We start from the raw sequence: 15685 nt of genomic DNA on the forward strand, positions 1-15685 counted from the left end.
TTCTCTGCACAAAGTATGACACCACACTGTCCCTCTTATGGTAAATGCACTCCACATTGCCCTCTCTTTTCCATACTGGGCACTGGGCCCCCTTCTCACACTATTCTCTCAAACTGCATCCCCTCTACAGTGCCGAGTCTCTATACTGTGCCTCCTCAACATACTGCCCCGTGTTTGCTGTGCCCTCACATTGTCCCCATATGCTGCCCCCTCTTTATACTGCCCCCCACACTACCCAGTCTCTATTCTGTGCCCCTTCACAATTTTTCCCCCCCATGTCTCCTCACACTATTCCCATCAATAGTCTCTTCAAATATTTCCCCCCTCCCTCCTCATACTGTCTCCTCACATATTTTCTCCCTTTGCTCTCCATACAGTCTCCTCATACATCCCCATACAGCTTCCACATCCATTCCCTTCCACTCATACAGTTTCCTCACATATTCCACACTCCTCATACTGTCTCCTCACAGATCACCCACTCGCTCCCCAAACTGTCATGCTGTCTCCTAACAAGCCCCCCTCACAGCCCATACTGCCATACTGTCTCTTCACAGGTCCCCCTCACTCCCACATAATGTCTCCTCACAAGTCCTCCTCACTCCCCATACTGACATACTGTGTCCTCACAGGTCCCCCTCACTCCCCATATTGACCTACTGTTTCTTCACAGGTCCCCCTCGCTCCCACATAATGTCTCCTCACAGGTCCTGCTCACTCCCCACGCTGACATACTGTGTCCTCACAGGTCCCCCCCTACTCCCCATATTGAGATACTGTTTCTTCACAGGTCTCTCTCGCTCCCCAAATTGTCATGCTGTCTATATTATATTAGCGATCAGGCTCATTTAAGTTCATATCCCAGTGGGACTAAAATAAAATTAAAAATAAGTTTAAAATGATATAAGAAATTATAAAAAAAAAAGTGGAAAAACACACATATATATCATTTAATTGCATATCGCCATAATCATACTTCTGGGATAAAGTTAATATGTCACTTATACCACATGTTGAATACTGTAAAGAAAAAAAATAAATTGCTCTAGGTAGAAATAATAAACTCAAATGTTATCTTCCTCTGCTCCAGCGACTCCTCTCTCATGTTGCTCCAGTATTTGTTAAAGGAAGCAGCGTAGAGGTCAAAACTATAGTATACATGACAACTGCAGTGAATCATTGGGCTCAGCGTCTCGTGACATCACTGCTGCACCTAATGATTGACTGCAGCGGTGTCATGTACTGTTGCCATGACATCACCGCTCGCTGAAATCTGTCAATAAAAATAGGATCAGCAATGGGAAGGTGTCACTGGAGCCGAGGAGGGTAACAGCTACAGTCATATGAAAAAGTTTGGGCACCCCTATTAATCTTAAGCTTAATGTTTTATAAAAATTGGTGTTTTTGCAACAGCTATTTCAGTTTGATATATGTAATAACTGTTGGACACAGTAATGTTTCTGCCTTGAAATGAGGTTTATTGTGCTAACAGAAAATGTGCAATCTGCATTCAAACAAAATTTGACCTGTGCATAAGTATGGGCACCCTTATCATTTTCTTGTTTTAAATACTCCTGCCTACTTTTTACTGACTTACTAAAGCACTTTTTTTGGTTTTGTAACCTCATTGAGCTTTGAACTTTATAGCCAGGTGTATGCAATCATGAGAAAAGCTACTTAAAGTGGCCACTTGCAAGTTGTTCTCCTGTTTGAATCTCCTCTGAAGAGTGGCATCATGGGCTCCTCAAAACAACTGTCAAATGATCTGAAAACAAAGATTATTCAACATAGTTGTTCAGGGGAAGGATACAAAAAGCTGTCTCAGAGATTTAACCTGTCAGTTTCCACTGTGAGGAACATAGTAAGGAAATGGAAGAACATAGAGACAGTTCTTGTTAAGGCCAGAAGTGTCAGGACAAGAAAAACATCAGAAAGGCAGAGAAGAAGAATGGTGAGATCAGTCAAGGACAATCCTCAGACCACCTCCAGAGAGCTGCAGCATCAACTTGCTGCAGATGGTGTCACTGTGCATCGGTCAACTATACAACGCACTTTGCACAAGGAATCATAGAATCATAGAATGGTAGAGTTGGAAGAGACCTCCTGGGTCATCTGGTCCAACCCCCTGCTCAAAGCAGGATTCACTAGATCATCTCAGACAGATGTCTGTCCAGCCTCTGTTTGAAGACGTCCATTGAAGGGGAACTCACCACCTCTCGTGGCAGCCTGTTCCACTCATTAATCACCCTAACTGTCAAAAAGTTTTTTCTAATATCTAATCTGTGTCTCCTCCCATTTAGTTTCATCCCATTGCTTCTAGTCTTTCCTTGTGCAAATGAGAATAAAGATGATCCTTCTACAATGTGACAGCCCTTGACATATTTGTAGACAGCTATTAAGTCTCCTCTCAGTCTTCTTTTTTGCAAGCTAAACATTCCCAAATCCTGCAACCGTTCCTCATAGGACATGGTTTGCAGACCAGTCACCATTCTGGTCGCTCTTCTCTGAACTTGCTCCAGTTTGTCTATGTCTTTTTTAAAATGTGGTGCCCAAAACTGTACACAGTATTCCAGATGAGGTCTGACCAAAGAGGAGTAAAGACCGATAATGACTTCACGTGATCTAGACTGTATGCTTCTGTTAATACATCCCAGAATTGTATTTGCCTTTTTTGCTGCTGCATCACACTGTTGACTCATGTTCAGTCTATGATCTATTAGTATACCTAAGTCTTTTTCACATGTACTGTTGCTTAGCTCTATTCCTCCCATTCTGTATATGCTTTTTTCATTTTTATTGCCCAGATGTAGTACTTTGCATTTTTCCCTGTTAAAAACCATTCTGTTGGTTGCTGCCCACTGCTCCAGTTTATTTAGGTCTTTTTGAATCCTCTCTCTCTCTTCTCTAGTATTAGCTATCCCTCCTAGCTTTGTGTCATCAGCAAATTTAATCAGTTTACCCTCAATTCCTTCATCTAAATCATTGATAAAGATGTTGAACAATACAGGTCCCAGGACGGAGCCCTGTGGTACCCCACTTGAGACATTCATCCAGCTGGATGTGAAGCCATTTACAACCACCCTTTGAGTCCGATCACTAAGCCAGTTATGAATCCACCTAACAGTTGCCTGGTCCATTGCATACTTGGTCATTTTTTCAATAAGGATGATGTGAGATACTTTGTCAAATGCTTTGCTGAAGTCAAGATATACTATATCTACAGCATTTCCCTGATCCACCCAGTCAGTGATTCTGTCATAGAAGGAAATTAAGTTAGTCTGACATGACTTGTTAGTTACAAACCCATGCTGACTCTGGTTAATCACTTCATTCTTATCCATGTACTTACATACATGTTGTTTAATAATTTGTTCAAAGATCTTTCCTGGTATAGAAGTCAGACTCACCGGCCTATAGTTCCCTGGGTCCACCTTCTTCCCCTTTTTGAAGATAGGAACAACATTTGCTCTTCTCCAGTCTTCTGGGACTTCTCCTGTTCTCCAAGAATTTTCAAAGATTATGGAGAGTGGTTCTAAAATTTCTTCTACAATCTCCTTCAGTACTCTGGGGTGTAATTCATCTGGACCTGGAGACTTGAACTCATTTATGTTAGCTAAATATTCCCTCACAATCTTTCTGTTTACTGATAACTTGGATTCCTCTATTCCTTTAAAAGGACAGTGAAGATCAGTTGATGTTACATTTTCTTTCTGAGAGAAAACAGATGCAAAATAGGAATTAAAAAGTTCGGCCTTCTCAACATCCTCTCTTACCATTTCTCCATTTTCATCCTGTAAAAATCCTATAGCATCTTTGACTTTTCTTTTACTTTTGACATACCCCCAAAATCCTTTTTTATTGCTTTTGACATCTCTTGCAAGCCTTAATTCATTGTCAGCTTTAGCTAACCTGATACGTGCCCTACAGGATCTGCAGACTGCATTATAATCTTCTTTAGATATGCCTCCCTCTTTCCATTTAATAAACATTTCTTTCTTTCTTTTTAGCATGTGTTTAAGTTCTGTGTTCATCCATCCTGGTTTCCTTAAATGCTTCCCATTCTTCCTACTTTTCGGGATTGTTAACGATTGTGCTTTGAGAATCTCATTTTTAAAAATTTCCCATCCTTCCTGGACATTTTTGTCCTTAAGGACATCCAGCCATTGGATCCCTCCTATTCTCTTTCTGAGTCTCTTAAAATCTGCCTTTCTAAAATCTAACCTTGAAGTTTGAGTCTTCACATGTCTTCCTCCTCTAGTTATCCAAAATTCTATAATAGCATGATCGCTGCCTCCTAGGGTCCCAGCCACCTTTATCTCCTCAACCATTTCCTCCCTGTTTATAAGAATTAGATCCAAAGTAGCAGATCCCCTTGTTTTCTCCCCTACCTGTATGGGAAGCTGTATGGGAGAGTGATGCAAAAGAAGTCGTTTCTGCAAGTACGCACAAACAGAGTCGGCTGAGGTATGCAAAAGCACATTTGAAGAAGCCTATTTCTTTTTGGAAGAAGGTCCTGTGGACTGATGAAACCAAGATTGAGTTGTTTGGTCATACAAAAAGGCGTTATGCATGGTGGCAAAAAAACACAGCATTCCAAGAAAAACACTTGCTACCCACAGTAATATTTGGTGGAGGTTCCATCATGCTTTGGGGCTGTGTGGTCAATGCCGGCACTGGGAATCTTGTTAAAGTTGAGGGACGCATGGATTCCACTCAGTATCAGCAGATTCTTGACAATAGTGTTCAAGAATCAGTGATAAAGTTGAAGTTACGCAGTGGATGGATCTTTCAGCAAGACAATGATCCAAAACACCGCTCCAAATCTACTCAGGCATTCATGCAGAGGAACAATTACAATGTTCTGGAATGGCCATCCCAGTCCCCAGACCTGAATATCATTGAACATCTGTGGGATCATTTGAAGAGGCTGTCCATGCTCTGCGACCATCAAACTTAACTGAACTGGAATTGTTTTGTAAAGAGGAATGGTCAAAAATACCTTCATCCAGGATCCAGGAACTCATTAAAAGCTACAGGAAGCGACTAGAGGCTGTTATTTTTGCAAAAGGAGGATCTACTAAATATTAATGTCACTTTTCTGGTGAGGTGCCCATACTTATGCACCTGTCAAATTTTGTTTGAATGCAGATTGCACATTTTCTGTTAGTACAATAAACCTCATTTCAAGGCAGAAACATTACTGTATCCAACAGTTATTACATATATCAAACTGAAATAGCTGTTGCAAAAACACCAATTTTTATAAAACATTAAGCTTAAGATTAATAGGGGTGCCCAAACTTTTTCATATGACTGTATGTTAATTATTTTCCGCTACCGCCAGCCGATATTAAAAACTTTTACCTGGAAAATCCCTTTAAGGCGCCAAATAGCTGCATCCTTAAGGTGTTACCATTTTCCTGATTAGGCCTGTGTGCACTTCGAAAGACACCTTTCCATCAGCTTATAACCTGAATCAGCATCTATGACAGATTACAATTGTCAACTGTCAGTTTACAGCAGTTTGGACAGAATGAAGACACCTAGTTGGTAGTCTAGCATTTTGGTGTAATTTTTCAGAACAGAGATGTAGGCCCTGTTGATGAGGGAGTGTGTTGGAGTCAGATGATTCTGATTCAATAAGAGGTGTATGCCTTTTATTGAATCAGGAACATCTGACTAGCGGCTTGTGCATCTGCGTGCCTCGCCACAAATCTTACTCCAGTCACGGACTGGAGTAAGATTTCTGGTGTAAGGAACACCACATATCATCATGAATTAGACAAGCTGTGGCATCTCCCCTGCCACGTCCACCATCCCACCACAGATTGTCTAAAGATCATAAAATTTTTGCGCAACTCTGATTCGCGCAAAAAAAGTGTAACTTTTAAAAGTAATTTAGCCCAGAATTTTTGCAAAAAATTTTTCATGAATCGAGGAGAGAAATTTTTCAATAAAGTCTATTCTAGGGAATGCAAGTATTTGCACATTGTCAGCTGCCAGCACTTTTTTATGCAAAGTTATGAAAACTTTTTAAAAAAGGAAGTGGCGATCAGGAACTAAAATCAGATTGGTTGCTTCACTTCTATTCTTTTTGCATTTTTAGGACCTGTTTGCAGTTGTTATAAACAAATCTTCATTTTTTATATCTAGTGGATACAAGTCTCTCACCACATATCACTTAGGTATGCTCATTCTTAGAAGACAGAGTTCTGATACACATACTGCAACGTATGAGTCCTGCACCTGTTTGATCATGACATGCTATGGCCTATAGTACGGTATACTGATGCGCTTACGCCATGTTTTGCCAGTTTTCATACTGCAAAACAATTCTCCACTGCTACAATAGGATGCAATTGGCTACATTTAACTGATCAGTATCTAGAGCATATTTTTCTAGGTCAGTGGCTCAACTCTTTAGATATCTAGTTGGATTCTGTTATTAGCGCCGATGGAAGCTGGATGTAAACACTGAACAGAGCTGCACTGCACGGTTCCATTCAATGTGTAGCGGCTGCTTACAAGTACTGCACAACATAAGGATAGGTCATCAGTATTATATCACTGGAGAACCCCTTTAATTTATTATTGTCTATTTTCTCTAGGGAAAGTTTTATGAAGCAATTTATTGACCGTCAACAACAAGACACTAGTTGCCTTCTAAGAAGACTTCCTTCAGCTTCCTCTTCTTCTTGTGATCACTCTAAGCGATCTGGGATTGAGGAAAATAAATACATTGATCAAAAGGTAAAAATACCTTATGTATACAGTACATACATAATAACTGTATCAAAACTATTAATTTTATATCCAAATTAGATGAGTTATACTATATATTGTTACTGCCTATATCAAAATATTTTCAGGGACTTTATCCAAAATGTTTTAAAGGACTCTTCACTGGTAGAGGAGGTATAACGTCTATTGTCTTTCTCCTGTTATTCATCGTAGAAATTTTTAATTAAATTGACACCAGGTATTATCAGCCTTTGTCAAAGGGGCTTGTCCCTACATTACCAGCTCAGGAGGAATAGCACAGAGTTCTACTTAAAGATGTTCTAGGATTTTATGTTATGTGAAATATAACTTTTATAGAGATGCCAGTACTCTTTTATGCAAAGTTATGAAAACATTTTAAAATATAAAGTGAAGCACAGGAACTGTATAAAGATTGGTTGCTTCAGCTCCTTTTTTTCATGTGCTTCTGTATAAAGTCTGTGAACCAAAACCTTGAAATTATAGATGAGCAATTTGATTTGCGTTGCCCTGGTCTGACTTCTAGTCTAGTCTACCATGGCAGCTGGTCTTCACTTCTTCGCCTGGCATATAGGGCACCTCTGGTGCTTATTAGGCCGCCTGATGTCATAACGTCTTATGAGGGCTAGCCACGAGGCCTTCATACGTGGTAATTGACTTGCCTCTTACTGTGACATCATGAAGTCTTGCGGCTTTATAAGCAGCATAGGTGCCCAGGAAGCCAGGCCATGGATAATGAATGTAGAAATGAAGACTTTCTGCCACAAAGGAGCGGACTGAACACCGGACCAGGGCAGCCCCAATTTAATTGCTCATTTCCTGAGAAAAGCATTTCTGCCAAAAATCCAACTAAAGAGTCAAATCACAGAAAAAAAAAGTTTACAGCACCTTTAAAGCAATAAAATATCTGCTTTAAGTTACTGATGCTGAGGTGCAAAATGGCAAGTATAACATACCAGATTTGTGTTTTCGACAATATTATATCTTTAATAGATGCCCAAGTCTATTATGAGGAATGAACTAAATTAACATATAAATGTTTGTGCACATTTAAGATTGTTTACTTTGTAGACATAATACTTATTTGTCTCAAAATAACATGTTGGTAAAAAAAAAAAAAAAGCTATAAAATAGCAGCTAAGCATAGTACCGTTTCTTCCATGAACCATTTCTCAGCATCTCAAATCCTTCTATAATCACTTGGGATACTTTCTATACGGCATTGTCAAACTTGATCCTTTAGGGATGTTCTTTCTCCTAGCAAAAAAAAAATCATTTACTGGTCTTCTCAGCGCATCTAATGTAATCACATCAGCTTTTTAGCAATAATTTCCTTGACCTTGAAATTTAGAATAAAATGCTGGGAATATAAGCAGAACGGGCATAAGTGGCATTATATAGCTTAATAGAGATGCATACTGGAAAGAGAAACGTTTTCTATAGCCATGCATAATCTCAAGGGATTACTTCACTTGCCATCTTTTCAGAATCTTTCATTCATAGTCTTTGTAATGTGTAAATGAAAAATTATTATGTAGCGTGTCAGAGGAAGATTACTCATCACATGCTGCCGTTCCTTTGATAAGAAAGAAGTGTGTGGGAAGAATGTTCAAGAATTGTTGGTAAAGAAAATTTTGGGAGGTGTTTTCAAGACTGGAAATAATGCAAGCTCTGAAATAATTGAACAAGAATATACAAAGTATCCTAGCAATTATAAAATAGCAAGTGAAAGATGCAAAAATATTTTCCATAATTAAGAACTTACATATATTTATATGTCCTTTTCTATAAATGAACTATATGAAATATTTAATTTGGACTAGTATAAAAAAACAACAAATATGTAAGTGGCATTTACATGAAATGACAAAAGAAAAATGCTATAAATATACTGTAAAGAAAAAACACAGGAAATTAAAAAAAAATACTTGCTTATACCTTGATATTCCAGAATCGAGTGATGCCAATTTCAAAGGTGTATTGCCGAGTTAGGAAATGTTGGTATATCATTGGGATCTCCTGGAGTCCTGCCAAGCACCTAAAAATAGAGATAGAAGCCCTACTATTTTTTCCCCCTGCACAGCAATGCTCCCATTCATGCATTATGCAGGACGCCACAGCAAAGCTCCATAAGGACACCGCATTTGGGGGGCTTTAAATTGGAACTGACATTTCAGGCCAATTTGTATGTGTGTGTGGTTTCTCCATCATCCTCGCCCACCACTCTCCTTAGATTTCTATAGGCTGCAACTGTAATCTGATCCCTCAGTGAGCTGATGGACTGTCTTCCCTGAAGACATATTTTAGACAAGTGGGGTCTGACAAGTGGTGAAAGGGGCATTTTTCTGTAATAAGATATAATACAACATTTCTTATCCTCACTTGCATTTATCGAATTGAAATGATTGTTACTCAATAAAGGGGTGTCCAATACCTTTACCCTGGGACTGTAGCCTAAATCAAAATTCACCACTGGCATTTTCTGCTTTAAAAACTCAGAGGGTACGCCAGCCTCTAAAAGATGTCATGTGCACATATCTGTATTATTGCTGCTTCTCCAAAAAGAAGAAAACTATTGCTCTAGTGCCATCTATTGGTAGCTATCATGTAAGGGATATGTCTGTAGCCGATCTACCGTGGATGTGCCGCTGATTTTGCTGCAGATCTGCCTGCTTTTTTGCATACAATAAGTAGCATAATGTTTCTTTAAGCAGCAGATGTTTTTGTTCTATGGCAGCACCAGGAAATGTTTCTGTTGCATATTAAGAGGGTTGCAGAAATCCCTTTCACGTGTACTGTATGTGATTCAGATTGTTGTTGGATTTGGCATGAATATTTATCACAATATATCTTTAACAAAATCTATGCCAAATCTGACACATGTGAATTAGGCCTAAAGTGAATTACCCAATTATTGCTTTGCTCTAACTTCCTAATAACCCTTTCTGCTATGTGACTAGAGTGCTGTATTGTGCATACATTAATATAATTCGAGGCTAATAACGCAAGTATTCGGCTCACATTTTTCTACAGTTGACATAGAAGATGGCTAATGTTAAGTCCCATAATCCACACAAACACATTTGGAGAATGCTGAGCAGCTTGTCCTGCTTCCTGTTGATAACAAGCATTGGCAGATGGCTCTATCAGTGTTTTGATAATCAAAGTTTATCCTTCGGGGGCTTCATCATGAAATGTAACAGTCATTCTGGTGATTGTGGGATATTTCTTGATTATTATGTGATAGCTTCATTCCAAACACTTTATATTTAGAAATATTTTTTATTGCCGGCAAAGCACAAAATTGAATCATTTTAATTAGGTTATTGTATGGCGGATTTGAATCACACTGATTGTGAATACTAAAGCATAATACACGCACCGTCAAGCCGCTTGTGACCTCAATCAATCTTCCCACTCATTCTTGTGATTCAGAGGTAAAATCCTACTAAATGATGTCAGGGTAACCATGGCTTTGAAAGTTCAGTATGCAATTAGTGAAAGATTGATAACAGATTTAATACCCCTGACCTTTCTGTCATCCAGAGCCTGGTTATAACTAAGTCTTCAGAGTCTATCTCGCTGGTTAACAGCCGGAGCTTATTGCCATACAAACATCCAAAACTTTCAATGTCATCCATAAAGAGCTTTGATTTTTTTAGTCATTTAGAGGGGTCAATCTAATGGTGATCCCTAAATCTTGTAGAAGAGAAAATCATATTGTTACCGTGCTCAGAGGCCTGTTAACATATACATAATGTCAGGGTCATTTCAACACTTTGGTAAACCCACTATAAATACAGTAATTTATGAGTAGTGCCAGATATAATGCTCAAATAAATAGCAGATACGGTGTTCAATCACTCGGTACAGCTGTCAGATCAATGGCGGATGCAACGTCGGATAACTAGTGGTACAGAGGTCTGATGAAGAGCAAATTCACAAGTTGGGAATATAGATTATATAGAGTTTAAATAAAAAGTAAGTTGATAACGTATACAACATCCATCCAGACCCAAAGTATAAGGAAAAATGCAATAAATAGCAGATAAAGCGTTCACATGAAAAATAAAAGTGTGTCTAGATGTCAGATAAATACATATGGCAGAAGATAAATGGCGGGATAAGATGGTCAGGTCAATGGCCCATATAGTAGTCAGATAAATAGAAAATAAAGCAGTCAGATACATACAGATATAACAGGAGCTATAGCAGTGGGATAATGATCTGCTACAGCAATGAAATAACAAAGAATACAGCAGGCAGATAGATATCTATAGAGCAATCAAATAAAAAAGGATATGCAATTCAGATAAATAGATATAGCAGGTAGATAGGTCGCAGACACAGCATTACAATAAATAATACGTATAACATTAAAATAAAAATTCAATAAAGTAGTCACATAAATAGCTTAAGCAGCAGTCAGTTAAACAGTGGATACAGCATTAAGATTAATGGCAGACACAGAAGTGAAATAAATCGCTTATAAAGCAGTCACATATATAGCAAATACAGCATTGAGATAAATGGCAGATATAGCAGCCAAAAAATGGCCGAAACAGCAATGACATAAATGGCAGATGTAGCTGTCAAATAAATAGCGGGTACAGCTTTAAAATAGATAGATACAGTGGTCAGATAAGGTAGTCCAGTAAAAAGCTGATACAGCAGTCAGACAAGTAGCCAATAAAGAGATCTGATAAATAGTAGATAGTTGGTGGATGCAGTGGTCTGATAAATATGGGACACTGCGATCAGATAGCAAATATATAGTGATCACATAAATAGCACTTACAGCAGTCAGATAAATAGTATACCAATCTAATCAGTCGCAGAAATCAGGCGGTTAAATCACTAGGAAACACAACAGGTAGAAAAAGGTTAATAGTTAATACAGCAGTCAAATTTAAAAGTGAATATAGTAGTCAGATAAATAGCGTTTAATGTAGACAGGTAAATAGCTGGTACTATATTGAGATCTGATAAATAGTGGACACAGTTGTCAGATGAATAGTGGATAGGGTGGTCAGATACATAGTGATCACTGCAGTCAGATGAATAGTGGATAGGGTGGTCAGATACATAGTGATCACTGCTGTCAGATGAATAGTGGATAGGGTGGTCAGATACATAGTGATCACTGCAGTCAGATGAATAGTGGATAGGGTGGTCAGATACATAGTGATCACTGCTGTCAGATGAATAGTGGATAGGGTGGTCAGATACATAGTGATCACTGCAGTCAGATGAATAGTGGATAGGGTGGTCAGATACATAGTGATCACTGCTGTCAGATGAATAGTGGATAGGGTGGTCAGATACATAGTGATCACTGCTGTCAGATGAATAGTGGATAGGGTGGTCAGATACATAGTGATCACTGCTGTCAGATGAATAGTGGATAGGGTGGTCAGATACATAGTGATCACTGCTGTCAGATGAATAGTGGATAGGGTGGTCAGATACATAGTGATCACTGCTGTCAGATGAATAGTGGATAGGGTAGTCAGATACATAGTGATCACTGCTGTCAGATGAATAGTGGATAGGGTGGTCAGATACATAGTGATCACTGCTGTCAGATGAATAGTGGATAGGGTGGTCAGATACATAGTGATCACTGCTGTCAGATGAATAGTGGATAGGGTGGTCAGATACATAGTGATCACTGCTGTCAGATGAATAGTGGATAGGGTGGTCAGATACATAGTGATCACTGCTGTCAGATGAATAGTGGATAGGGTAGTCAGATACATAGTGATCACTGCTGTCAGATGAATAGTGGATAGGGTGGTCAGATACATAGTGATCACTGCTGTCAGATGAATAGTGGATAGGGTGGTCAGATACATAGTGATCACTGCTGTCAGATGAATAGTGGATAGGGTGGTCAGATACATAGTGATCACTGCTGTCAGATGAATAGTGGATAGGGTAGTCAGATACATAGTGATCACTGCTGTCAGATGAATAGTGGATAGGGTGGTCAGATACATAGTGATCACTGCTGTCAGATGAATAGTGGATAGGGTGGTCAGATACATAGTGATCACTGCAGTCAGATGAATAGTGGATAGGGTGGTCAGATACATAGTGATCACTGGTGTCAGATGAATAGTGGATAGGGTGGTCAGATACATAGTGATCACTGCTGTCAGATGAATAGTGGATAGGGTGGTCAGATACATAGTGATCACTGCCGTCAGATGAATAGTAGATGGGGTGGTCAGATACATAGTGATCACTGCTGTCAGATGAATAGTGGATAGGGTGGTCAGATACATAGTGATCACTGCCATCAGATGAATAGTGGATAGGGTGGTCAGATACATAGTGATCACTGCCATCAGATGAATAGTGGATAGGGTGGTCAGATACATAGTGATCACTGCTGTCAGATGAATAGTGGATAGGGTGGTCAGATACATAGTGATCACTGCCGTCAGATGAATAGTGGATAGGGCGGTCAGATACATAGTGATCACTGCTGTCAGATGAATAGTGGATAGGGTGGTCAGATGAATAGTGGATAGGGTGGTCAGATACATAGTGATCACTGCTGTCAGATGAATAGTGGATAGGGTGGTCAGATACATAGTGATCACTGCTGTCAGATGAGAAGTGGATACACAGATCTGATAATACGGTAACATGTAAATATGATGTGTGTTCAGATTTTTTGTTGTTTGCCATATTTTCAAATCTGTTTTCACTAATTGTATTCTAAGAAAAGGAAAATCCAGTAAGTTTATATAGTAAATAGGAATTAATTTTTCATTTTCATGTTTCTGAATGGATGAAAATAGATTTTTTGGTTATTTGTAGATTCATTTGTTTTGTTTTTTTTGCAGTTACGTAAGTCCGTTTTTAGCATCAGAGCAAGAAATCTCCTGGAAAAAGAAACGGCAGTGAATAAAATCCTGAGGTAAAAATGACTGAAAGCTGCATGAAATGCTGTATTGTTTTCCTAGCTTATTTCTTTATCTAAGTGTTAAACATCATAAAGATACTTGCATCAGTCGTTTCCTTTATGGCTGTGTATTCTAAATTACAGTTATATAAAGTGTTTTAGGATACTTCTATACAGTATAATGAAGCGATGGCTACTGTGATATGAAGTCCACTTGGTGACATTTACTGGAAGCCCTAAATTTGGGGCTCAGAACCAGCGTCTTTGATGATAGTGAGAAAGTTAATCTTTAAATGTGGCTCCTGCTTGGCTCAGATGTTGCGGGCTGCCTCAGGGCAATGGTGAGCAGCTGTGATAGACCCTTCTCAGGGGGAGATTCGGGAGCTCTGATAGCATTAAACACACTCACTGATAAGTGGATTTTGATCATTAAGTAGGTTCTGAAATTCTAGCTGCATTTCTATAAATGTCATAATTTTTAATATCTAAGTATAGGGGGCACTTGTAAAAGTATGTGTTTCCCAAGCAGGTTTTTCTAGTAGGGTAATATAGCTCTAAGGCCATATTTCCATATATCTGGGTTATCAGTATAAGGTACTTTTTTCCTGTGGCTAAAAATGGCATCAGTTGTCATCTGGCTTTTTCAGCAGGTCTACAGCAAAAATGGTCAGCCAACTAGAAAAATGCAACATGTAGCCTTTTCTGATGCAGCTCATTGAAAAGTCCAGAGTAACATGTTAGATGTTATACCTGGTTTTGTTGACTTCTTCTGACAAGACACCTTTTCATTTCATTTCAATATTCTCATGATTCTTTTTGAGCAAATAATGAATTACTAGCATGTGTGCATATAGAGGTCTGTGCAATTTTGTAGACAAGACACACTTATCTTTGTACTCCTCACCTGGTTCTCACCACAAACGCTTGACACCTTCTGAACCAAATAAGTTTATCTTGGTCTCATTAGAGTACAGGACATGGTTCCAGTAATCCATGTCCTAAAGGCCCCGTCACACTAAGTGACGTTACAGCGATCCCGACAATGATACAACCTGTCAGGGATCGTTGCTGCGTCACTATGTGGTCGCTGGTGAGATGTCAAACAGTCAGATCTTCCCAACGACGCAGCAATGATGCGGCGACCCGTAACGATCTGTATAACGATGCACGCCTATGTGTTTCTTTGTCTGAGTCGTCAACAAGGTCGTTGGTAAGGTGTCAAACACACCGATGCATGCTACCCAGCGAGGCCTCAACTATCAAAGAAATGTCCAGACCATTCCGACACGACCAGCGATCTCACAGCAGGGGCCTGGTCGCTGCTAAGTGTCAAACGTAGCGAGATCGCTGCTGAGGTCGCTGTTGCGTCACAAAACTTATGACTCAGCAGCGATCTCGCTAGCGATCTCGCTTAGTGTGACGGGGCCTTTAGTCTGTTTGTCTTCAGCATAGTGTTTGCAGGCTTTCTTGTGCATCATCTTTAGGAGAGGCTTCTTTCTGGAATGACAGCCATGCAGACCAATTTGATGCAAGTGTGCAGTGAGCACTGACAGGCGGACCCCCCTACCCCTGTAACCTCTGCAGCAATGCTGGCAGCACTCATACGTCTATTGAAAAGAGAACCTCTGGATATGATGCTGAGTACGTGCACTCAACTTCTTTGGTCGACCATAGTGAGGCCTGTTCTGAGTGGAACCTGTCTTGTTAAACCTCTGTATGGTCTTGGCCACCGTGCTGAAGCTCAGTTTCAGGGTGTTGACAATCTTCTTATAGCCTTGGCCATCTTTATGTAGAGCAAAAATTCTTTTTTTCTGATGTACAGAGAGTTCTTTGCCGTGAGGTGTTATGTTGAACTTCCAGTGACCAGAATGAGAGTTTGTGAGAGCGATAACAACAAATTTACCACACCTGCTCCCAATTCACACTTGAGAACTTGTAATACTAATGAGTCACATGATACCGGGGAGGGAAAGTGGCTAATTAGGCATAATTTGGCTATTTTCACTTAGAGAT

General features: G+C 39.5%; 1 protein-coding gene across 3 annotated transcripts in view; it reads left to right on the forward strand.

The window, feature by feature from the left end:
* Positions 1–15685, forward strand: part of NALCN (sodium leak channel, non-selective) — an 850352-nt gene that overhangs the window by 693810 nt on the left and 140857 nt on the right. For all 3 annotated transcript variants that reach the window (XM_073664203.1, XM_073664204.1, XM_073664206.1), the window contains 2 exons: positions 6609–6750; positions 13614–13687. In XM_073664203.1, coding sequence (XP_073520304.1) covers positions 6609–6750; positions 13614–13687 — 216 coding nt within the window. The remainder of the gene's footprint in view (positions 1–6608; positions 6751–13613; positions 13688–15685) is intronic.

The sequence above is a fragment of the Phyllobates terribilis genome, unplaced genomic scaffold (assembly GCF_046119375.1).
Source record: "Phyllobates terribilis strain yellow unplaced genomic scaffold, ASM4611937v1 Scaffold_2__4_contigs__length_985480577, whole genome shotgun sequence".
Taxonomy (NCBI): domain Eukaryota; kingdom Metazoa; phylum Chordata; class Amphibia; order Anura; family Dendrobatidae; genus Phyllobates; species Phyllobates terribilis.